The sequence below is a fragment of the Amblyraja radiata genome, chromosome 7 (genome assembly GCF_010909765.2).
Source record: "Amblyraja radiata isolate CabotCenter1 chromosome 7, sAmbRad1.1.pri, whole genome shotgun sequence".
NCBI lineage: Eukaryota > Metazoa > Chordata > Chondrichthyes > Rajiformes > Rajidae > Amblyraja > Amblyraja radiata.
Window position 1 is genome coordinate 33,825,291 of NC_045962.1, and position 26,017 is coordinate 33,851,307.

The 26,017-nt window shown below is 41.7% G+C and overlaps 1 protein-coding gene across 5 annotated transcripts in view; it reads left to right on the plus strand.

Annotated features, from left to right (window-relative positions):
* Positions 1–26,017, plus strand: part of pkp4 (plakophilin 4) — a 156,050-nt gene that overhangs the window by 102,047 nt on the left and 27,986 nt on the right. For all 5 annotated transcript variants that reach the window (XM_033024087.1, XM_033024086.1, XM_033024085.1 and 2 more), the window contains 3 exons: positions 397–613; positions 2,026–2,158; positions 9,402–9,615. In XM_033024087.1, the coding sequence (XP_032879978.1) occupies positions 397–613; positions 2,026–2,158; positions 9,402–9,615 (564 nt within the window). The remainder of the gene's footprint in view (positions 1–396; positions 614–2,025; positions 2,159–9,401; positions 9,616–26,017) is intronic.

Consider the following 26,017-nt stretch of genomic DNA (forward strand, 5'->3'; position numbering starts at 1 on the left):
ACTGTAGTTGAGGCAGTTACTATCACCACGTTTAAGAGTCATTTAGGTGCATGGATAGGACAGATTTTATGGGATATGGGACAAAAGTAGGCAGATGTAAATATAGTAGATGGGACATGTTGGACAAGGTGGGCTGAAGGGCTGGTTTCCACACATTGATTCAATGGCAGGACGGAGCATAGCCAGTAAAAGGTGAACACAGGCAGATTGTTGGACAATGGCCAGAGATGATTAGACAGGTGTGGGCCTGAGAGGATAGAGTTGCAAACTGTTAAGGTCAGGAACAGAAAAGTTGAGAATTGTGTTTTCTTTAAAATCCTGGTTGATTGCGAAGTACATTTTTTTTGGTGTTAAAAAGTTTGAATTGTCTAATGTGTTTCTTTTATGTGTTTATAGCCATTGGAAACCTGCAACGATCAGCCAGTCAGCGTAGCACAATGACTTACCAAAGAAACAACTTTACCCTGAATTCTGTGGGCAATTATGGTGATCCGTACAGAGTGCCCCAGTACCGACCAACTGAATCTAATTACCCTAGACTTCATTATAGCATTCCACCTGATGAAACTACAACAAGATCCCCATCAATTGACAGCATACAGAAGGATCCAAGGCAGGTGTAACGGGTTGAATTTTCGAACTACATTTGAGACATAATTGTAGCTTAGCCACTGCAGTTAGATTGTTGACATAATAAACAGGGTAGAGTTGCTGCCACACAGCACCAGAGTCCCTGGTTCGATCCTAAACTGACCTTGGGTGGGGTCCGTTTACCTTCTCCCTGTGACTGCGTGGGTTTCCTCCTATATCCCAAAGACTTGCGGGATTCGCTGCTGTAAATTGTCCCTAGTGTGTAAGGGAGTAGATGTGAAAGTGGTATAACGTAGAACTAGTGTGAACGAATGACTGATTGTCGGCGTGGGCACAGTGGGTGGAAGGGCCTGTTTTCATGCTGTATCTAAACTAAACTACTCACTGAATCAACAGGTTCAGTAAATCCAGCCATCCTAGCATTCTACTGAATTTGACACAGGCTTGATTCATTGCACATGTCACAAGGTAATTACGCATGTGAAAGGACAATTTTCTGTATCAATGCCATCAGAGCAAGAGGCAGCACAGTGTTTTGCAGGCATCTGCAGTAATCTGCAGAAATTAATAAACTGGTGAGAAATTAAGATAATAAACAATACTTGCTATTTAAAGAAACGCAGGAAATATTAGCCAAAAGTAAAACATATCACATTTCTAATCTTAGAATACCACAAATGTTTATACATGGGGCATTGAACCAAAAAATGCCAATCAAAATTGCAGGAGAGAGCCCTGAATGTCCATAATCATAATTTCTGCAGGGAGATAACATTTGCCTTGAACAAAAAGATCATTTTTAAAACTGCGGATTCAGTTATCATTTGGTCAGAAAACAAATTGGCATATGTTTCAAAAATTCTAAGAGAGTATTGAAGAATATAAAGGTTTGGAAGAACTTCAAGCATCAAGTAATTAGATTTAAATTGAAGTGTTCTAAATTAATTTGCCTAGTTTAGTTTCATTTGTTATTGTCACGTATACCGAGGTACAGTGAAAAGCTTTAGTTTGCGTGTTGTCCAGTCAAAGAAAGGACTAACGATTACACTTAAGCCGTCCATACTGCACAGACAGAAGATACAGGGTACAACATTTAGTGCAAGATTCAACATTGTAGTCCAATAAAGTCCGATTAAAGATAGTTCAAAGGTCTCCAATGAGGTAGATGGGAGGTCAGGACTGCATTCTAGCTGGTGAGAAGACCGTTCAGCTGCCTGGAAACAGCTGGGAAGAAACTGTCCCTAAATTTGTAGGTACGCGTTTTCCTCTTGCCTGATGGGAGAGGGGAGAGACTGGTCCTTAATTCTGCTGGCAGCCTTGCTGAGGCAGCATGAAGTACAAGTGGAGTCAACGCAAGGGAGGCTGGTTTGTGTGATGGTCTGCTTGAAGAAGAAGTTTACTCATGTTTATGTCCTCATTTCTGTTTTAAATCAGAGAGTTCGCATGGCGTGACCCAGAATTACCAGAAGTGATTCATATGCTCCAACACCAGTTCCCTTCAGTTCAAGCTAATGCAGCGGCCTATTTACAGCACCTTTGTTTTGGAGATAACAAAGTAAAAACAGAGGTATGATTGCGTTTTATTTCTCAGGAGAGGTATAAAAGAATGAAAGACAAAGTGAGATTTAGGACATCAAATTGCAAAAATGCATCATGGAAATGTCAAAGACTAGAGGGCATAGCTTTAAGGTGAGAGGGGCAGGTTTTGTACATAGAGTGGTGGGTCACTGGAACGAATTACCATGTGTGGTGGTGGAAGCAGATATGATAGTAGTGTTTTTATCTAAACACATGGATATGCAGAGATTGGAGGGATATGGAGCATGTGCAGGCAGATGAGATTAGTTTGTCTTGGCATCATAATCGGCACAGACATAGTGAGTCAAAGAGCCTGTTCCTGTGTTGTAATATTCTACGTTCTGCTGCTTGCATATTGTGCACTGCTACACAACACTGGTCACCTGCAAAAGTTAGCTCCTTATTAAGATTGGATTTAAAATTTTAGTAATAATCATTCCAATATTTACATTAAAAGACTTCCGTAAATTAAGAGTATTCCTAATGCATCATGCCTTTTTCTCCCCAATTGTCTTCGCTGCAGTGATTTTCTCAATCAGAAAACTTCTGCAGTGGCAAAATAAACTTAACTCAGCTGATTTTTTAAAATCAATCTACATCCATTTATATAAGCTTTAACCATAATTATTACAAGAAGGCAAATGGAGAAAGGATATAAGTACAGGGAAAATAAAACTTAGTGAAGCGACTACGTATCTGTTCTCTGGCTGTACAGAACATTCTTTAGTTCATTATTTTGCTTCAATACTAAACTTCACCAGATCAGTTGCGGCAATGGTTTCTCTTCCACCAAATTACCATTGCTTCTGGTGTCTCCCAAGAATCTATTCTTGGTCACTTAGGCTGAATTCAAGGCACCAAATTCTCCTTAATTTTGGTTGACACCCAGATCTGTCTGTTTATCTTCTAAACCCTCTGCAACTAGTCTGTTAATCGTGTGGTTGTTGGACATTCACTTCTGACAGTGCTGGATTTACCTATAGGCTTGGCAGGCTGAAGTCTAGGGCCTCAAAATCTAGGGGGCCTCTGGCCAAGGTTTATAATATTTTTGACACTGTCATAGGCCTTTCGTAAATATGCTGTCACAACGCACTGTAGTCTCCAAACAACCCTTCAGTAATTTTCCTTGCCCTCCATTTCAGAATAATACAGTTTTAAGCCGATGACTCGACACTAGCACTGGCAATAAATAAATAAATAAACAAGAGCAGCTTTCCATCCCACTATCTCATTGGCCACGCTCAGCTGCACATCGGTGTCAATCTGGTGGCACCGGGGTCCGACAAACTTTCACACGTGCTCCAGTAAGCAGCGATGGTGGGTGCAGGGAACATCTTTGAATACTTGCAGGCTTTTAAAGTCAAAACTCAGGGGTAAGTAAAGAAGTGCAAAGATATTTGAACTAGGAAGTTTGGCAAGGAGCAATGCTAGGGGTAGAGCTGATAATCGTTGCTAGAAAGCTACTGTGTAGTGCTGTGGCTGCCACTGTCAGGTTAGTAATAAAATTAAGCTTATTTGTAGCATCTTTGTTAACGATAGGAAAAAGCATGCTTGTTTTGTAAACGTTTTTTGGAAGCAGATTTGATTCATATTTTGCAATATAATTGTCAATAAGGAACAATTCTTTAAGAAATATTTCCCAAATATTATACAGAATTTTTTTTAATTTTTCTTCACTCAAGTGGATCCCATTTTGTGAAATTCCTGCTTATTCCACACAATATTTACAAAGTTCGGTTATAGCAAAAGTTTTTCACAGTGTTAATTTTAACATTTATGCATTTTTTTTTCAATCACTACGGTATTTAGCAATAACATTATATGTCCTTTAGAGAAGGAATTGTGAATTGCAGAATTTTCAGATTCAGATTCAACTTTAATTGTCATTGTCAGTGTACAGTACAGAGACAACAAAATGCAGTTAGCATCTCCCTGGAAGAGCGACATAGAATATGATTTCAATAAATAAATCTATTTACATGCATACAGTCATAGACTTCTTTTTCCTGTGGGAGGAGTGTCCGGGGGGGGGTGATTGGCAGTCACCGAGGTACATTGTTGAGTAGTGTGACAGCCGCAGGGAAGAAGCTGTTCCTGGACCTGCTGGTCCGGCAACGGAGAGACCTGTAGCGCCTCCCGGATGGTAGGAGGGTAAACAGTCCATGGTTGGGGTGAGAGCAGTCCTTGGCGATGCTGAGCGCCCTTCGCAGACAACGCTTGCTTTGGACAGACTCAATGGAGGGGAGCGAGGAACCGGTGATGCGTTGGGCAATTTTCACCACCCTCTGCAGTGCTTTCCGGTCGGAGACAGAGCAGTTGCCATACCATACTGTGATACAGTTGGTAAGGATGCTCTCGATGGTGCAGCGGTAGAAGTTCACCAGAATCTGAGGAGACAGGTGGACCTTCTTCAGTCTCCTCGGGAAGAAGAGACGCTGGTGAGCCTTCTTGACCAGAGTTGAGGTATTGTGGGTCCAAGAGAGGTCATCGGAGATGTTGACCCCCAGGAACCTGAAGCTGGAAACACGTTCCACCTCCATCCCGTTGATGTGGATGGGGGTGTGCGTGCCGCCCCTAGACTTCCTGAAGTCTACAATGAGCTCCTTGGTCTTCTTGGAGTTAAGGGCCAGGTTGTTGTCAGCGCACCATGCTGCTAGGAGCTGGACCTCCTCCCTATAGGCTGACTCATCGTTGTTGCTGATGAGGCCAATCACCGTTGCATCATCTGCATACTTGATGATGGTGTTAGTACCATGTACAGGTGTGCAGTCGTAGGTGAAGAGGGAGTAGAGGAGGGGGCTCAGCACACAGCCCTGTGGAACGCCAGTGTTCAGGGTGAGGGTTGAAGAGGTGTGCTTGTCTAACCTAACAGACGGGTCTGTTGGTTAGAAAGTCTAGTATCCAGTTGCAGAGGGAGGGGTTGATGCCCAGGTTACCGAGTTTGGTGTTCAGTTTAGAGGGTATAATGGTGTTGAATGCTGAGCTGTAATCGATGAACAGCATTCTTACGTAAGTGTCTCTTTAAACACCCGTCATCATCCTTGGCTTTACTCAAATTATTTAAAACCCATCTTCCTCTAGTCATGGGGGAGGGGGATTGGGATGGGCCTCACAAGTGGAATAGCCTAGGGCCTCTCTTCATCTAAATCCGGCACTGACTTCTGATCATCAGTTTCTTGGATGTAGCTGGATTGCAGAACTTTGAGATCTGTACGTTATGGGATTGCTTACTTCTGTCTATATTTCTACACGACCTATTGATTCACCTGTTTGACGTATCATTCTGAGATGCATGCTGCTGCTCTTGCTAAATCTCTTTTGCAGCCTTTGTGCAATTTATCATGTGGCTGATGTTGAGGAGCAAAGGATATCTCAGTTGCATAATGTGGTAGAATAAAATTCTGCATGCTTTTGACATGCTCGATGTATTATTAATCTGTCCCTCTTAGCATAGTGGCTGTCCTCATGATTAAGTAATAGAGGCACAGTGGCGCAGGGGTAAAGTTGCTGCCTTATAGCGCCAGTTCTCACGTTCTCCCCGTGATAGTGTGGGTTTCCTCTGGGTGCTCCGGTTTCCACCTACATCCCAAAGAAATGCAAGTTTGCGGAATAATTGACCGCTCTAAATTGCTTCTAGTGTGTAGGGAGTGGATGCGAAAGTGGGATAACAGAGAACTAGCATGAATGGGTGATCGATGGTCGATGTGGACTTAGTGGGCCAAAGGGCCTGTTTCTATGCTGCATCTTTCAATTGTAACCAATTGATAGCATAGGGAAAGACCCAAGGCAGGGGGAACTGGAGTTGAATTTGAGTACCGTTGGGACATTGTATATCTTACCTGTTGCAGCTGCAATTATATTGGATTTGTTGATTTATAATAAATCATTGTCACTGAATTAGCAGATTCAGATGATACTATTGATTAACCGTAATGTTATTAAGCTGTCCATCCAAAGTAGTGCATGCCACACAATGATATGAATTCACCAGCATCCTGACTGCTAGATAGATCCCTGTTTTGTATTGGCAAGGAACTTTAGATGTTTGTTTCTCATGTTATCTTTATTGAAGGACTTTGAAGTTTGTGGTAATGAACAAGATTTCTTAATAGATTTGCATAATTGTTATTGTATTTGCAGCTAATTTTAAGTGGTTAAGCCTGCATGTAGTTGCAAAGTAATGGATATATGGAATATGCAAACATTCATGGGAATTCGAAACAGCATAAATTATGTTTTTGGTGGTGTGTTTTGAATCTCTATGATTGCATGATATCCTAGAGAATGCAGGAAAATAACAAGACTGAAATTAATCTGATTTATTTTGCATTTGCAGGAAATAGCTCTTGTTTTTACATTATTACAAAAGCTGCAAGCAAAGATGCTCGATCAATTGAGCTTTGTGTGTGTGTCAAAGCCAAAATTAACTTCAAAATCTAATGTGGGCAAACTAAGGATTAAGTTCAAGCAGCACAGATTAAAGTCATGTTTATATTAAGTAGCGACCAAAAAACTTGCAAATTAAAATCTAAATACAAACATTAAGGCACCTTTTATGCAACTTTAATATAATTCCAAAAACAATTTAGTATTTTCCTTGATTCACTTCACAGATATGTTCTATCACGCACTTTTTAATGTGTGAAATGGTTGATTTTTGTCCTGCAAATATTTACCCGCTGACTTACAAATTGAATTGAAATGACTAGCTTCTGTTCCCCATATCTTAGATAACATGATGAAACTTTGCTGATAAAGTAAAGGATAGCCAAGTCTACCCCTTATTGCTGGCAGCTGATGGGAAGCGGCTGTAAAGTGGGACAAAAGGACAAAGGACATTTATTGGAACATACACCAATTGGTGCAGTGAAATTTGAGTTACCATGCAGCACACAAATAAGATAAACACAACACTTTAGAATTTAACATAACATAACCCCCCCCACAGCGAAATCAATGTTTCCCACTGTGAGGGAAGGCACCAAAGTTCAGTCCTCTTCCTCTGTTCACCCATGGTCGGGGCCTATTGAGGCCTCCGCAGTCGCCGCTACGGGCCCGATGTTTCAGGCCCTCGAACGGAAGAACACTCTCAGCGGCCCGGAGCCTCCAAATGGTGGCGACATCGATTGTGGCTGCCCAGCTTGCAGCTGTCTGTCCTTTCATTCTTTTTGTTATTTTTAGTCTGTTTTAAAGTTTGTTTTTGGAGGTCTTAGTCTTTTTTATGTGGGGGGAGGGGGAAACTGTTTTTCTTAGTCACTTCCTGGTCGAGGATGCGACTATTCTCCGAGCCGCATCTTCGCCGCCTCCTCGCGACCTACCACCTGGATTGGCGCTGCCTTTCCTACCGGAGACCGGCCAGAGCCTCGGCTTCAGTGAGCGATGCCTTACCGGGGTCGCCGTGTTGGAGCTCTGGAGTACTGGGACTGCCGACTTTGAACACCGTGGAGCTGTGGTCTGTGGAGTTTCCAGCCGCAGGCGGCGCTAACTTTAACATCACGGAGCCCTGGGATCTTTCGCCGAGGTCGCCAACGTTGAATCTCCGCCCAGCTCGGCCTGTGGTCATCGGAATCTCTCTCCCTCTCCCCCTCCCCCCCCTCCTCCCTCTCTCTCCCTCTCTCTCTCTCCCCCCCCCTAAGCCCTCCCCCTCTCTCTCTCTCCCTCTCTCTCTCTCTATCTCTCTCTCCCTCTCCCTCTCCCTCCCTCTCTCCCTGCATTGTGGGACAGGCAAAGATGGAGGCTCCCCAGTCCTCATTGCCTCCTTCAAGGAGTTTGACATCTTCCTTTCTACTGACTAAACGAAACGCTGGATCCGTCCCGCCAGCCTTTTTTTTAAATTTAGCAACTCAAAATGTAGGTGCGCCTTCATTGCCAGGAAATATGGTAATTTTCTCACAATGTCAAGACCAACCCTTATCTACTTGCATGTGATCCATATCCCTCCATTCCCTGCAAATCCATGCAAAGATCCAAAAGCCTCTTAAATGCCACTATCGTATCTGCCTCCACCACCACCACCCCTGGCAGGATAACTTAAAATGTATATCTTAAATTTCCAGAGATGTTCCATGAGAAATATTTAACATTTTTTTTGGACAGTTATCATATCGTTCACACTGTTGGAGGCATGGAAAATCTCTGCAATTAATTCTGGAAAAGCATGCAGGGCAAAGCTAGTAGCCTGATACAAAGATGCACTGGAAAAATAATGTTAAACAGATGATCCCTAAATGGCGTTTGGATGATCCATGCAATTGAAGAAAAGAATGAGATAATGTGAGAATAAATTATAGAACACATAAAAATATTACAGGTACAATTTTAAACCTAACTATCAAGCTGCTCACAGTGAAGTAACCCTACCTCGATGCCCTTCATGGGAGAGGCTGACTTTCCTTAGATTCATTTCAAAATCAGACATGTTCTGAAACAGGCAAGTGATCCACTGCCAAGTTTTCTGCTCCTTCAACTAATTTCAAAATAAAATCTCCAAAAATGGAAGTGCTGAATTGTTAATGGTCAATTTGACATTTTGGCGGTCAGAAAAATTTGAATGTTCCATTTTGGCCGCTTTGGCACCTTTCTCATTGATCTCAATAACCTGGGGAGTATTTTACAGCATACAATGTAGATTTAGGATATTATGTTTTTTTCTCGTAATTTGTTGCCATTTTCTGAATTTATCATGATCTATTTATAATTCGATTATATTTTGTCACATTTACTAAGGTACAGTGAACACAAATCACAAATGAATGGTGATGATTTCAAGATGTGTGTACCTTTTGATGTTTGGACGATCATTATTGCGTTCTCGATAGAGATGATTATGTTTCCGTGCTGGAAGAGTCTCAGCCTCAGAATAAAAGGACGTACCTTTAGAATGGAGATGAGGAGGAATTTTGTTAGCCGGAGGGTGGTGAATCTGAAGAATTCATTGCTACGGATGGCTGTAGAGGCCCAGTCATTGGGTATTTTTAAAGAGGAGGTTGATAGGTTCTTGATTAGTAAAGGGGCCAAAGGTTATGGGGAGAAAGCAGGAGAGTGGTGTTGAGAAGGAAAAATGAATCAGCCATGATGAAATGGCGGAGCAGAATTGATGGACTGGATGTCCTAATTCTACTCTTATATCTTATGATCTATTGTACTGTTTTAATCTGAAAATATTAACAGAAATTCTAAATCCTTTTTTGTATACAATGAAGTCGTTATATAATCTTGTTTGTTTGCCCAAGGTGTGCCTATTGGGTGGAATTAAATACTTGGTTGACCTTCTGGATCATAAAGTCCTTGAAGTGCAGAAGAATGCATGTGGTGCCCTTCGTAACCTGGTTTATGGAAGAACAACCGATGACAATAAAATAGCTGTAAAGAATGATGGGGGAATCCCAGCCTTATTGCGCTTGTTACGAAAAACTGTGGATGCTGAAATGAGGGAACTCATTACTGGTAAGTGTTGGCATGCTATTCAAGCCTTTCTCAACTACATTAATAAAGTCAAACTAAAGAACTGATACATTTATTTATGGAATTTATAAATTTATGAACTGAAATTTATGAAATTCATTTATTCTGGCCTCAACACATTCTTAATGCTTGTATTTGAGATTGAACCATAGGGCAAATTTTGTCTATATGTGACTGAATTGATCACTCTAAAAGTGATTGTAAATCAATAAGGTTTATATTTTTTTAAAGGCAATTTGTAAGCATTATATTTTAATATGGCAGCACTCTTGTCACAGTTGTAAAGTTCTCTTATTGATTACAGTGAAGAAGGCTACAGCTTGGAATCTAAAACAAAGGCATGGTCGCATCATTAGAAAAACAATATTTCTCAATTTTTTTAATTGACTGCCTTCTCTTTTCTCCTCTACAATACTTTTGTGTCTTGTATGGTTCTGTCCAACCAGTTACTGTTTGGCAATGAATTATTGATCGGCAGTGATGTGATATTAAAAACTACCGATAGCTGTAGTTAATGTTCCATAATTATATTGTAATCATTAAAATATAGGGAATTTAAAAAAAATAATAATTTTGAGTTATAATGCAGTTCTACAGATCTAGAATTATAAAATAATACATATACGGCACATGGCATTTTTAAATCACAATAGTATCCAATGAAAGGGTCATTTTACAGTGTCATTTTTTTCATTAACATTTAAAAAAATGTAAATAAGCTCTGGCGAGCCATAACTTCTTTGTTGTGCAGAAATGTTTTGTTTTTTTAGTGTTAGATGTGAGATTTTTGGAGTGTCATGCATGGCATTGCAGAATAGACAGATACATGAATATCAGGAGGCACATTTGTGTCAAATGAGACTTTACCTTGAATAGTGTGACTTGGGTATAGCTTCAATATGCATTTGACCCAGATAAACACAATTGACATGGACATCTTTCTTACAAGCTTTAAAGAGTAAGCATTTTCTCTTGCAAATTGAACATCTTGCATAATATTATTTTCTTCTACACTTTTTTGGCTTTATTGAAGCTTTCACCTTGCTGCGATTGACATTTCCTGGTGTCATTAGCAATTACTTTGCACCAATGGCAGTAGCTAATAAAGATGGGAGATTAGGAATATCTTTTGGTGTAACTGGCGCAACATTAATGAGACTGAATAAAATCTGTGCAGATGATTCTAGCAGTGAATCGCTACCCTAAGTGATACATCTTTACAGGCCATATTGCTGCTGCTTCCGGGATTTGCTGCAAACACTTTGGCTTCAACTATTTCTGCATCTTTAACTGAACACTCCCCTTGATGTCCCACCTCCTGCGTAATGATTTTGTCTTGACTTGCTATAGTTGCTATATCTGATATAACACCTGCTTACACTACTATTAATGAGTAATGCTGTAACACCTGCTTGCATTACTGTTGTACTTACCTTTCATTGCCTTTCAGTTCTCCCATATAGGTAGCATTAGCCCATCTGACATTTTCTTTTTCAACTTTTTTAACTGGTAAGTTTCCTTTTTAATTTTCTCTCTCTTTTAACATATTTTATATTTTAAGTATGCTACACTGCTCTGTTGCCTGCCCAGTCTAACATTTGGCACATTGCTTGTTGCTTGTGACTTCTATCTGCTTTTTATTACTGTCCTCAGCTCAACATTATTTCTTTCCAGCTCTCTGTTCACCTCCAAAGCTCAGGCAACCCATCTCTCACCTTCGCCTAAGACCATTGCTTTTGGCTCCACTCTCCTGTCCTGGTTGCACCCAGTAAAGCTCTAGCAAAAATATACAAACTCAGACAAGAGAAAATTCTACACTGGGCATGCCTTTGAGGTATCATTGGGGGGAAAAAATAAAGAAGTGTGTTAAAGAGCACCAACAAAAGGGGATGACTGTAGAAACAAGCAGCTGCAGAAACGGATTTACAAAAAAAGACCCAAAGTGCTGCAGTCACTCAGCAGGTCAGGTGGCATCTCCAGAGAATATGGATGGATGAAGTTTTGAGTTGGGACCTTTTGTCAGATTGTTGACTTAACATGAAGAATTGTTAAAAACAATCGCTTGTTGCATATTTAATTGATGCCCCTTCAGTAGTTGTGCAGCATCAAATAGCCAACTACTTTGAAAATCAAGTGATTTTTCTAATTTTGTTGTACACTAAATTAGCTTTCCTCGGTGAAAGAACTGGATAGTCATTTCTCTTTTGAAATATATTGAAGCATAATGAACTCACTGGTACCTTACATGTAAACAATTACTCCATAAAATTTAATTTTAAAGGAACTACCAATGTAAAAGTTCCAGGAAAAAATGCAATTTTATTAGTTATCGGTAGTACTGAAAATATGTGAATTCATCGTGCCTCTGCACTTTTAATCATGCATTAATAGAATCTTCTAATGTAACAAGGCAACAGTTACAGCATTTTGATTTTACGTCCCTAAAGTGTCAAACCTGTAGCATTTTGAAAATTGATCTTAGTATTCACAACATTGTGCAGAATATTATGATGTCTCCAAAAAGTCTAGTTTTCTTAAACAAGTTAGTTTTTTCTAGCTGTAGTAATGTTAAGAATGCAGGTAATGAAGCAGTAAGAGGAAACATTAGGATAAAGACAGAATAAACAATGGAACAAAGATAATAAATTATATATTATATTAGTAAAATAATCTTTAGGATTAAACTTTAATCAAAATTAAATTGAATTGGACACATCTGAAAGGAAATCTTGCATTTAAAAAAATATTTTCACAACAATCAATATTAGCGAGATCAGAAGTAATGCAGAGAAGGAGATTACAGTAATAATAGTATTGCATGAGTAATCCAGGGTGGTGGGTATGTGGAATAAGTTGCCAGAGGAAGTGGTTGAGGCTGGTACAATCATAACATTTGGGCAGGTACAGTGCCCTCCATAATGTTTGGGCCAAAAACCCATCATTTATTTATTTGCCTCTATACTCCATAATTTGAGATTTGTAATAGAAAAAAAATCACATGTGGTTAAAGTGCACATTGTCAGATTTTATTAAAGGGTATTTTTAGACATTTTGGTTTCACCATGTAGAAATTACAGCAGTGTTTATACATAGTCCCCCCATTTCAGGGCACCATCATGTTTGGGACACATGGCTTCACAGGTGTTTGTAACTGCTCAGGTGTGTTTAATTGCCTCCTTAATGCAGCTGGTAAGAGAGCTCTCAGCACCTAGTCTTTCCTCCAGTCTTTCCATCACCTTTGGAAACTTTTATTGCTGTTTATCAACATGAGGACCAAAGTTGTGCCAATGAAAGTCAAAGAAGTCATAATGAGACTGAGAAACAAGAATAAAACTGTTAGAGACATCAGCCAAACCTTAGGCTTACCAAAATCAACTGTTTGGAACATCGTTAAGAAGAAAGAGAGCACTGATGAGCTTACTAATCGCAAAGGGACTGGCAGGCCAAGGAAGACCTCCACAGCTGATGACAGAATTCTGTCTATCATAAAGAAAAATCCCCAAACACGTGTCCGATAAATCAGAAACACTCTTGAGGAGTCAGGTGTGAAATTGTCAATGACCATTGTCCACAGAAAACGTCATGAACAGAAATACAGAGGCTACATTGCAAGATGCAAACCACTGGTTAGCTGCAAAAATAGGATGACCAGGTTACAGTTTGCCAAGAAGTACTTAAAAGAGCAACCACAGTTCTGGAAAAAGGTCTTGTGGACAGATGAGACGAAGATTAACATATAAGAGTGATGGCAAGAGCAAAGTATAGAAGCGAGAAGGAACTGCCCAAGATCCAAAACATACCACATCATCTGTGAAACACGGTGGTGGTAGTGTTATGGCCTGGGCATGTATAGCTGCTGAATGTACTGGCTCACTTATCTTCATTGATAATACAACTGCGGATGATAGTAGCATAATGAATTCTGAAGTGTATAGACACATCCTACCTGCTCACGTTCAAACAAATGCCTCAAAAATCATTGCCGGCGGTTCATTCTACAGCAAGAAGACAATGATCCCAAACATACTGCTTAAGCAACAAATGAGTTTTTCAAAGCTAAAAAAAAGCCCCCAAACAATTCTCAGCTAAAGATGGCTGCAATACAGGCCTGGCAGAGCAGCACCAGAGAAGATACGATGAATCGCAGACGTCATTGCATGCAAAGGATATGTAACAAAATACTAAACATGACTACTTTCATTTACATGACATTGCTGTGTCCCAAACATTATGGTGCCCTGAAATAGGGGAACTATGTATTTTGCTGTAATTTCTACATGGTGAAACCAAAATGTATAAAAATTAAAATCTGACAATGTGCACTTTAACCACACGTGAGATTTTCTATTACAAATCTCAAATTGTGGAGTATAGAGGCAAATAAATAAATGATGGGTCATTGTCCCAAACGTTATGGAGGGCACTGTATATGATTTTATATGATTAAAATCTCTTTGGCCCTTGGGAGTTGTGCAACACTACTTTTTTAATGTAAAAAGTGTTCCTGCCACTGTACCATCCACCAATCTGACGATAAACTGTTAATCACAATTCTCTGTTCACTGTCCTTTAGTCAATCTTCCACAGAACACTTTTTTATCATGAGCCAAAATCATGAGTACAGAGGCAAATAAATAAATGATGGGTCTTTGTCCCAAACATTATGGAGGGCATTGTACGTGGATAGGAAAGGTTCAGAGCCAAACGCAGGTAGATGGCACTAGTGTAGATGGAGCAACTTGTTCGGCATGGGCGAATTGCATGGCCAAATGGCCTGTTTCCACACTATATGACTCTATGACATTAGAAAGGCAGTTTGCAAATAGTAACCAAAGCAGTCTAGAAATATGTAAGGTAAAGTCTTACTTGGCCCAAGGAAGGGTTGCAAGAAAGATGTCACATGAAGTATATTTTACATATACAAAATCTACCAATATTGTCATTTCACTATACTGGGTGAACTGGGCATACTGGGGCATACTAATACACTGGGGCAGTTGGAGATCAAGAAAGAGGTGGTGTGGAGCATCGTGAAAAGCATAAACGTGGAAAAATCCCCAGGGCTTGATAGGCAAGAGAGGAGATTCCATGCATCTTGGCGGAAATCATGTATTTCCTCTTGCACACAAGCGAAGTCCCAGAGACTGGAGTGTAGACAATGTTGTTCTGCAATTTAAGAAGGAAATTAGAGATAATCCAGGAAAACTATAGACCGATAGGCCTCGCATCTGTGTCAGGGAAGCTATTGAAGAGAATTAAGATAGGATTTTCTCGTGTTCGGAAGGGAATGGGATAATTTATGACACACAGCATGGCTGTGTCCACAATTGATTACTTCTTAATAATGATCGAGTTCTTTGAAGAGTTGACAAAGTTGCTTGATAAGAATAGGACAATGATATTGTCCACATGAATTTTAGTAAGGCATTTGATAAAGTCGCTCATGTTAGTCTGATCCTGACAAGTGGCGCAGCGGTAGAGTTGCTGCCTTACAGTGTCGGAGACCTGCATTTGATCCTGACTACGGGTGCTGTCTGTACAGAGTTTGTACGTTCTCCCCGTGACTGCGTGGATTTTTTTCCGGGGGCTCCGGTTTCCTCCCACACTCCAAGGACATATATGTTTGTAGATTAATTGGCCTCGATAAAATTGTAAATTGTCCCTAGTGTTACAGATAGTGCTAGTGTGCCGGGTCGGCGTGGACTCAGTGATCCGAATGGCCTGTTTCCGCGCTGTATCTCTAAAGTCTAGTGTAAAAAATTAAAGTGGAGACTTTCACCGTTCCCATAATTCATCAAGATACAAGAAATTGCAGATACTGGAATCTTGAGTAAACCGCCAAGTGCTGGGGGAACTCAGCAGGTCAGGCAGAATCTGTCCATTACCTCCACAGATGCTGGCTGACCCACTGTTCCTCCAGCACTTTGTTTTCATGAATACATAGTTGCACCCAAAGACTCATAGAAATCAATATTAATTAAATTAATAGAACATGTTTAATTCTTGTTCATGCCTTAATTATCAGCTACAAATCTCAAAAATTCTAAAAATGTTAATTAGTGTTATTCAGAATACTGAAAATGCCTCTCAAAATGTTATATGTCAGCTGGCTTATTGAGGAATTGATTGAATGTAAGTAGATTTGCACTATGTTGTTGTGCTAAGAAATAACATAGCTTACAACATTGTATAAGGGGACGTGCATATATTCGAATGTTTTTATTCCTGGATTTTCTTCAGCAAAGCTAAAGCAGAAATGGTCATGATCTTATTACAAATTTAAGTTAAATCATCTAACTAGTGTGAAATGATTTACAATGCTATGGACTCACTATAGTACAAAGAGATTTGCTAATCGTCAGGTAGTCCAGAGATGAGATCGTATTTAGCTCATTTATTGCCTAGACATCTACCGTATGTAGACTGCACACCATCAGTCCATTTGCTGTTATGTTAAATCCATTTTCTTCATATATCTTGTAAATGGGCCGGTAAAATCTCATATTCATGATTCTTCTATATCACAATGTCTTCCTGTCTCTTGCCAGCCTAACCATTAACAATTCCCTTTGCTTTTTTATGGTTTCATTTTTAGTCATTTTCTCGGATTCTTACCTCAGTATCCCCTGAATCAAATGGAGATTCTGTTGTTTAAACTGCCTCCTGAAAATACTGCATCCCTTTGTCAGACCAGTATTTTTTTGAGAAGGCAACGAAGATGATTGATGAGGATAGGGCAGTGGATGTTGTCAACATAAACTTCAGTAAGGCATTAGACAAGCTCCCTCGTGGTAGACTGATCTAAAAGATTACAGTGCATGGGATCCACAGTGGTATAATTCAGAACTGGTTTACCCATAAAAGACTGAGGGTCTTGGTGGAAGGGATTTATTCTAGCTGGAGGACTTTGAGCAGTGATATTCTGCAGAGATTTGTGCTGGGACCTCTGTAAGTGTAAATGAAGTGGATGAAAATTTAAATGGGTTGGTTAGTTAACACACTGATCACACAAAATTGGGGGAGTTACAGGCAGTGCGGGAAGCTATCAAAGGAACCAGCATAATATCAATCAGTTACAGATATGGGCAGCGAAATGACAGAGGGAGTTTATTCCGGGCAATTTTTAAGTGTTGCACTATGGGAGGTCAAATGTAAGGGAACGTATACAGTTAATGGCATGCATGTTTGCCTTCATCGATCGTGGCATTGAGTCCATGCTGTAGCCACCCCCAAATGGTGAGGCTGCGTTTGGTGTATTGTGTGCAGTTCTGGTCACCCCATTACAGCAAGGATGTGGAAGCTTTGAAGAGAAGTTTACCAGGATGCTGCCTGGATTACGGGATATTAGTTATGAGAAGTTGGACAAACTAGGATTGTTTTCTCTGGAGTGTTGGAGAAGGGGGGCTTAATAGAAATTTATAAAAAAGACTGGCATAGATAGAGTAGATAGTCAGAATCTTTTTCCCAGATTGGGAATAGTCTAGAGCTTTAAGGTGAGAGGGGAAAAGTTTGAAAGATCTGCTCCGTCCATGTTATTTTCATAGAGAGTAGTGAGTGCCTGGAACTCGCCAATGATAGTGGTGGAAGCAGATACAACAGTGGTGTTTAATACATTTTTAGATAGGCACAAAGATACACAGGGAATGGAGGGAAATGGATTATGTGCAAGCAGAAGGGATTAGTTTAATTTAGCATCATTTACTTTCGGCACAGACATCATGGGCTGAGGGGCCTGTGCTGTGCTGTATGGTTTGAGCTTTTATGACCAAATAGTTTTCCTTTTCCTACCTCTCAACTCCATATAGCCCAACTCTTTGTAATATTTAAATACTTGCCAGATGAGATCTCTGTAACACCATTTTCTCATTTCTTGATAAAATACATGAAGAATTTCGCAAGATCCTTTTTGTTTTTTTCTATTTCTTTGTCATACAGAAGCTATTCTGTACAAAAGGGAAGCGTTACACCTTAACTGGAGGGGGACCGACATTCTGGCAGGCAGGTTTGCTAGGGCTACACCTGGGGGGGAGGGATTGACAAATTGGGAGTATATAGATGGAGTTGAAGGGGAAGTGGCTACAGGAAAAATTACAAAAGATTCTCAAATTAATGGGAAGGAAAGCTCGAGAATGGACAACAGAGTAAGGTCAGGGCCAATTGCGAGCGGTGCGAGGGGGGAAGTGAATACGGAGGTCAAAGTGCTGTATATGAATGTGTGAAGTATAAGGAATAAAGTGGACGAGCTTGAGGCTCAGTTAGAAACTGGCAAGTATGATGTTGTGGGAATTACTGAGACATGGCTGCAAGAGGGCCAGGACTGGGAACTGAATGTTCAAGGGTATACCTCCTATCGAAAAGACAGACAGGTGGGCAGAGGCGGTGGGGTTGCCCTGTTGGTGATAAATGAAATTCAGTCATGCAAGGGGTGACATTGAAACAGGAGATGTGGAGTCAGTATGGATAGAACTAAGGAATTGTAAGGGTAAAAAGACCCTAATTGGGACTAATCTGCAGGCCCCCAAACAGTAGCCTGGACATAGGGCGCAAGTTGAATCAGGAGTTAAAATTGGCATGTAGTAAAAGTAATGCTGTGGTTGTTATGGGGGATTTCAACATGCAGGTAGACTGGGAAAATCAGGTTGGTACTGGACCCCAAGAAAGGGACTTTGTGGAGTGCCTTCGTGATGGATTCTTAGAACAGCTTGTATTGGAGCCTACCAAGGAGAAGGCAATTCTGGATTCAGTAATGTGTAATGAACCGGATTTGATAAAGGACCTCGAGGTTAATGAGCCATTAGGAGGCAGTGACCATAACATGGTCAGGTTTAATCTACAATTGGAGAGGGAGAAGAGTAGATCGGAGGTGTCAGTGTTGCAGTTGAATAAAGGGGTCTATGGGGCCATGAGGGAGGAGCTGGCCAAAGTTGACTGGAAATATACACTAGCAGGGATGACAGTGGAACAAAAATGGCAGGTTTTTCTAGGAATAATACAGAAGGTGCAGGATCAGTTCATTCCTAGGAGGAAGAAAGATTCCAAGGAGAGAAAGGGACGTTCATAGCTGACAAGGGACGTCAGGGATATTATAAAAATTAAAGCGAAGAAGTACAAAGTAGCAAATATGAGCGGGAAGCAAGAGGATTGGGTAATGTTTAAAGAACAACAGAAGATAATCAAAAAGACAATACCGGGGAAAAGATGAGGTACGAAGGTAAGCAGGATAGTAAAAGCTTCTTTAGGTATGTGAAGAGGAAAAAATTAGTTAAGACCAAAGTTGGACCCTTGAAGACTGATAAAGGTGAATTTATTATGGGGAACAAGGAAATGGCAGATGAGTTGAACAGGTACTTTGGATCTGTCTTCACTAAGGAGGACACAAACAATCTTCCTGATATAGTAGTGGCCAGAGGATCTGGGGTGACAGAGGAACTGAAGGAAATCCACATTAGGCAGGAAATGGTGTTGGATAGACTGATGGGACTGAAGGCTGATAAATCCTCAGGGCCTGATGGTCTGCATCCCAGGGTACTTAAGGAAGTGGCTCTAGAAATCGTGGATGCATTGGTGATAATTTTCCAATGTTCTATAGACTCGGGATCAGTTACTGTGGATTGGAGGGTAGCTAATGTTATCCCACTTTTTAAGAAAGGCGGGAGAGAGAAAACTGGGAATTATAGACCAGTTAGCCTGACATCGGTGGTGGGGAAGATGCTGGAGTCAATTATAAAAGATGAGATAGCCAAACATTTTATATAGCAGTAACAGGATCGGTCCGAGTCAGCATGGATTTATGAAGGGGAAATCATGCTTGACTAATCTTCTGGAATTTTTTGAAGATGTAACTAGGAAAATGGACAAGGGAGAGTCAGTGAATGTAGTGTACCTGGACTTTCAGAAAGCATTTGATAAGGTCCCACATAGGAGATTAGTGGGCACGATTAGGGCACATGGTATTGGGGGTAGAGTGCTGACATGGATAGCGAAGTGGTTGGCAGACAGGAAACAAAAGAGTATGGATTAACGGGTCCCTTTCAGAATGGCAGGCAGGGACTAGTGGGGTACCGCAAGGCTCGGTGCTGGGACCGCTGCTATTTACAATATACATCAATGATTTGGATGAAGGGATTCAAAGTAACATTAGCAAATTTGCAGATGGCACAAAGCTGGGTGGCAGTGTGAACTGTGAGGAGGATGCTATGAGAATGCAGGGTGACTTGGACAGGTTGGGGGAGTGGGCAGATGCATGGCAGATGAAGTTTAATGCGGATAAATGTGAAGTTATCCACTTTGGTAGCAAAAACAGGAAGGCAGATTACTATCTAAATGGTGTCAAGTTGGGAAAAGGGGAAGTACAACGGGATCTGGGGGTCCTTGTATATCAGTCTATGAAAGTAAGCATGCAGGTACAGCAAGCAGTGAAGAAAACAAATGGCATGTTGGCATTTATAACAAGAGGAATCGAATATAGGAGCAAAGAGGTCCTTCTGCAGTTGTACAGAGTCCTAGTGAGACCACACCTGGAGTATTGTGTGCAGTTTTGGTCCCCTAATTTGAGGGAGGACAGCGTAGATTTACAAGGTTAATTCCCGGGATGGCAGGACTGCCATATGCTGAGAGAATGGAGCAGCCGGGCTTGTACACTCTGGAGTTTAGAAGGATGAGAGGGTATCTCATTAAAACATATAAGATTGTTAAGGGTTTGGACACGCTAGAGGTAGGAAACATGTTCCCGATGTTGGGTGAGTCCAGAACCAGGGGCCACAGTTTAAGAATAAGGAGTAAACCATTTAGAACGGAGACGAGGAAACACTTTTTCTCACAGAGAGTGGCGAGTCTGTGGAATTTTCTTCCTCAGAGGGCGGTGGAGGCAGGTTCTCTGGATGCTTTCAAGAGAGAGCTATATAGGGCTCTTAAAAATAGCAGAGTCAGGGGATTATGGGGAAAAGGCAGGAACGGGGTACTGATTGGGGATGATCAGCCATGATCACATTGAATGGCGATGCTGGCTCGAAGGGCTGAATTGCCTACTCCTGCACCTATTGTCTATTGTTGTCAGTACTATGAATTTTCTTATTCTTCTTATACTGGAAGAATATCTTCATTTATGAGTTGTCTATCGGCTTCCTACTCACACTGAAATCAAGATTCATTGCATGAACATTTAGACATCATTGATTTCCGTATTTCCCACAGAGCCAACAGCTTAAATGGCGTCCTTCTATGCTTCAATATTTATCCGTTTATGTGAGATCCACAGAACCCTCTCTGAATGGTCCAGAGGTAAAGAACTTGGCCAATGCAATCTAAGAACTTCAGGACTAAAAGGTTTCCAGTTTATCTATGTCCAACTACTTAGAAAGTCTCTGCTAAAATTACGCCCTGAATTATGGGACATTGTATCAGGCACAGCCTCCACTCTTTTCCAAAATGCATTAATGACTGCAATCAAAAATTGCACATCAGTTGAATGCAAGTCATTCACAATGGCCATAAAGCAAGACAACTGTTGGAAATCCGAAATATAAAAAGGAAAATGCTGAAAATACTCTTCTCAAAGGTCACAAACCTGAAAGTTAGACTGCATTTCTCTTCACAAAAGCTGTCAGATGCGTTGAGTAATTCCAGCGTTTTCTGGTTTTAATTGATGACATGCAGGCAGAAGAGATTAGGAGTCAAGGGTGTAGGAAGGAACTGCAGATGCTGGTTTAACACTTGCCATGTATGTTCAAACATTAACAATTGCCATTTTGACAAAATACTAAAGAGTGTTGGCGTGGAGAAAGGGTAAAGCATTTGGATGGTAGTGTCACAAAAGTACATGAAGGTTAAACGAAAAGTGACGTTTATTTCTCATTCTCCATTGATAAATCTACCTGAGCTTGAAGTTGTGTAACTGAGACAGAAGGTTAAAGTTAGTAATCGTTCCCTGTAATTAACAGAGGCAGATATACGCAGACTAAAAACTTGGTAACATTTAGGAATGAATAAAGCTTTGAAATAATTTAATAGTAAGATTAAACGAGAACTTACCAGTTTGAAGTTTGATCTGTATTTTATGAGGAGTTACGATGCGGGATTACGTGAAGAACCCCGCCAGGACGCATGCGTGTCATTCTTCAAAGCAGCGGTGTGAAATCACAGATAACTGTAATGACTAAACATAGTAAGATTAGAGAAGAGATACCAGTTAAGTATATGATCAGGGTGGGAGCAGAGGGCACGTAATCCCTCATCGAAACTCCTCATAAAATACAGATCAAACTTCAAACTGGTAAGTTCTCGTTTAATCTTACTATTTTACTTCGGAGTCACGTGAGTGACTACGTGAAGATTTTAAAGCTCTGTGATTTCATGCCGTGGAAACGAGTCCATGCATCACGTCTGCCTTGACTGTGGGAGGAATTGTGTTAACATAATTTGGTCATGAATTCGACATTGAAATCATAAAAATTTTTGACACAAATTTATAACCCCTTTTTATGGGTTTAAATTAATTTACAGAACTTAAATTGTTTCTGCAAACGTTCCAGGTTTCATTACTGGTTTATTATAAAATAATTGGAATGTTTTCCCCTCCAGACCATCCTGCTGCCTTGAGGATTTGGTCCATTGGTACATCCAACTGTATCGCTGCCAATGTAGCTGCAGCCCTGGTGGAAAGAGATTTTTAAAAATTAGTATCCACCCCAGCCTGTGTTAGCACCTGTTTCAGCCATCTTGAGATGGTCTGGACCGTCTCTCTTGGTGTGGTTGCTAGTGGCTGATCAAAATGTGCCTTTTCATTGCCTCTTAGGATATTATTTTTCTCCATGTATAACGACAGATGTCTTATTATACACAGACGGTCATCTGTTGGGTATGACCTAATTGTATATTGAGGCCTGCTGATCCCTTTTCTGTTCTGCTTACTATCTCATAAATATGAAACGTAATATTTTCTGTTGAGGAAGTCATGTTGTCCAGTCTAGTTTTTGCAGTGACTGTATCCTCTGTGCCGTGACCAATACCATTAGCATGACTGTTTTAATGTCAGTCTGTGTAGGGACAGAACTGTTGCTGGAGACCAATTCCTGAGCATCTTCAGGATTATTCTCACATCCCATATTTGGGAGTATCTGGTTCCCCTCATAGGTTTTGTACCAGTGGGTGAGTCCCAACAGTGTAATGGTCTGTCCCCTGCCATAGGTAAGTCGATAGGGCACTTCTGGCGCAGTTGATGGCACTGTAACTGAGCCCCTCATCATAGTGGAGGCCTGCCAGATATTCCAGAACAGACGGGATGTTCATGTCTTTGATACCATGTTTGATACCACTGGGAACCATGGTTGTGTAGGCCAATCGGGTACTACCAATACCAGATGCAGAGTCTTGTTGTATTTCCTTAATATCCGACTGATGAGGCAGGAAAGGAGGGAATGCGTAATAAACAATTTCCCCCTCCCCCCCAATGCAGCGAAAATGCATCTGTCGCCGCTGCCCCAGGGTCTGGTTCCCATGTAACATAATTTGATAACTGGTGGTTAAGTCTGGATGCGAATAAATCGATATCTGGTGTTCCATATTTTGCTGTGATATCAGCAGTACTATTTTATTCAACATCCATTTGGTGTTTTCATTAAATTTGCGTGACCTGGTGTCTGCCACTGAATTTAGTCTTCCTGGTAGGTAAGTGGCTGATATCCAAATATCTCTCTGGATACACCATTGCCAATTTGTATAGCCAGATTGTCACATGATGTCGATTTGTTTCCACCCTGTGGTTGATGTATGCTACCACGGTGGTATGGTATTGGTGGCTCCGCACCCAAGTGCACTGGCATCAGTTTGTAGTACCATGGAAGGGTTACTGACAATGATTGGATTGGAACAAGGCCAGATGTTATCTATCCACCATTTTAGTTCCATTTTAGCTTGATTGGTAGTTTCACAGATCTGTCAAAGTGACCTGCATAATTTAAAGTGCTTGTATTTTGCTCTCTGTATGTTTTGGTAATGTAGAGGTCCAAATTGTGTGGCTGGAAAGGCAGCCATCATTATGCCAATTACTTTAGCTACCAATCTGATGGATGGTTTGCTGATGTCAGTGAGGTTATTGCAAGCCTCTATTAAATCTCTAGCCTTTCCCTTAGGCAGAGTGACCGACATGTGAACTGAGTCAATGGTGAAACCCCAGGTAGTCCATAGTAGTGGAAGGCGTTAGTTTGGAATTAACTGGATGAAAAATGAATCCCAGTTTTCCAAATAACTTTTTTGTGGCTGTTACAGGTTGTTTGGCCAATTCCAAAGTTTTGCCCATAATGAGTATGTCATCTAAATATGCCATGACCATGTGTGTACGTTTCCGTATAAACGCTAGGGCTGGTTTCAATTTTTTTGTGAACAGCCTGGGCTGATGATAACCCATTTGGCAGTGCTTTATACTGTCAGAGTTGTACCATCCAGTTGAATTTTAAGTAACATCTGTGGTCACCTCGTATAGGCACTGAATAGTAAGCATCTTTTAAATCGATGCTGGCCATTGAAGTAACCTTTGGAAATTAATTGTTAAGCAGTAACAAAGGTATCTATTTTGTCAGATCTATGATGATGTGATGACCATCATCTTTTTTGTTTTTGATAAATATATTGGACACGAATTCTAATGGTTCGTGTTGAGTTTTCTCAATTACACCTTTTATGTGAAGCCGCTTCAGTTCAGCTTGCGCTTTTGATTTTCCTTTATCAGAAGGCACGAACATTCAGTTCAGTAAATGTTGAACTGGAGGGCTGTACTTGTGTATAAACTCTGTTGTATATCCCTGGATACTGCTTAAGATGTAAGTATCGGTTGTTATCATGCTCCATGCATTCAGAAAAGAGTGTAATCTCCACCCAATCTCCGTGCCCACTGTATATTGTAGGGAACCAGACCCACCTACCTCCATAGTTACCAGTGGCAGGTTTACTTTTTGTAGGTTCTTCGCTGCTGTTGTAGCGCTGGGGTCTGGATTTTCGGTTTGGTTGGCGTTGGAGGTCCCCGCATCTTCCCAGAAGGCCGGTCTGGGCCATGGCCTAAAAACACTCATGTTTTGGGTACCGGTCCTTCGAGCTTTCACCAGTTCTGCTGGTGGGTGCGTGGGGGTGCTGTCGTTGGCCGTAGTGAGTTCCAGTAGGTTCTCTTGTTCCTGCACCCCCTGCACACTTGTCTTTTCTTCTGCGCACCCCTCTTCCAGGTCAGCCCAGAACTGACCCGCAGTGCTCCCCTCTGATGAGGTAGAAGCACTGTGCAGCCCTTCAAGAGGTACTGCTGTGGGTTTATCATAGGGCCCACAGTGACCCGACTCCGTCTCCCGGAGTCTGTCACGTTGGAGCAAAGCTCCATACACCGCTTCTTCCGGCTCCAGCGCTCTCGGGCGCTGGCCGCCCGCGGTTGTTCAAAGTCGGACTCCTCTGAGTCCACGACCTTGTTTGTTTTGTGTCTAGCCTTTCCGCCCGGCCGCGTGGATCTGGCCGGTGCGGAGGCGACATCGGGCACAGCTGATCCCACTACGGGTGATCCAAGTGCTGCTGGCTGCCCGCTGCTCCACGGTCCTCCTTCTCCAGCTTTGTCCTTACTGTCCTTCCGTGGAGTGGATATGGCCGGTGTGGAGGCGACATCGGGCACAGCTGATCCCATCTAGCCCACCAGCTTTGTCGCAGCCCGTTGGTTTCTGCACCTGCAATCAGCATGGTAAATACAAAAAAGACCACAGCTCTTACCTGCAGGTCCGGGTTAAAATTGTTGCTACGGGTGAACGTCGTTACACCCCGTCTGCTGCCGTTATTGACTTGTCAAAAGTCAATGGCCCCATTTGAATAGTCTCCCGCCCGGCCGTGGTGTTCTGGCCGGCGCGGGACCAAAAGTCGGCACAGCTGTTCCCATTACGGGAGATTAACGTGCCTTTGGCTGCTGCTGCCGGCTGCCTGTGACTCCGCGGTCTTCCCCAACCAGCTTCACTAGCAGCTCTTGTGGACACTCCTTTGTCCAGCTTCCCCTCCTGTAAAGACCCGGCGCGGGGAAACATTAGTTTTGCTCCCTCTCCCGCCCGGCCCGGTGCGGGAGCGAGTCGGGAGCGAAAGTCGGGCACAGCTGTTCCCATTACGGGAGATTAACGTGCCTTTGGTTGCTGCTGCCGGCTGCCCGCGACTCCGCGTTCCTCCACAGCCAGCTTCACTAGCAGCATTTGTGGACACCACTTTGTCCAGCTTCCCCTCCTGTGAAAAAACCCAGCGCGGGGAAACATTAGTTTTTTGCTTCTCTCTTCCGCCCGGTGCGGGAGCAAGTCGGGAGCGAAAGTCGGGCACAGCTGTTCCCATTACGGGAGTTTAGCGTGCCTTTGGCTGCTGCTGCCGGTTGCCCGCGACT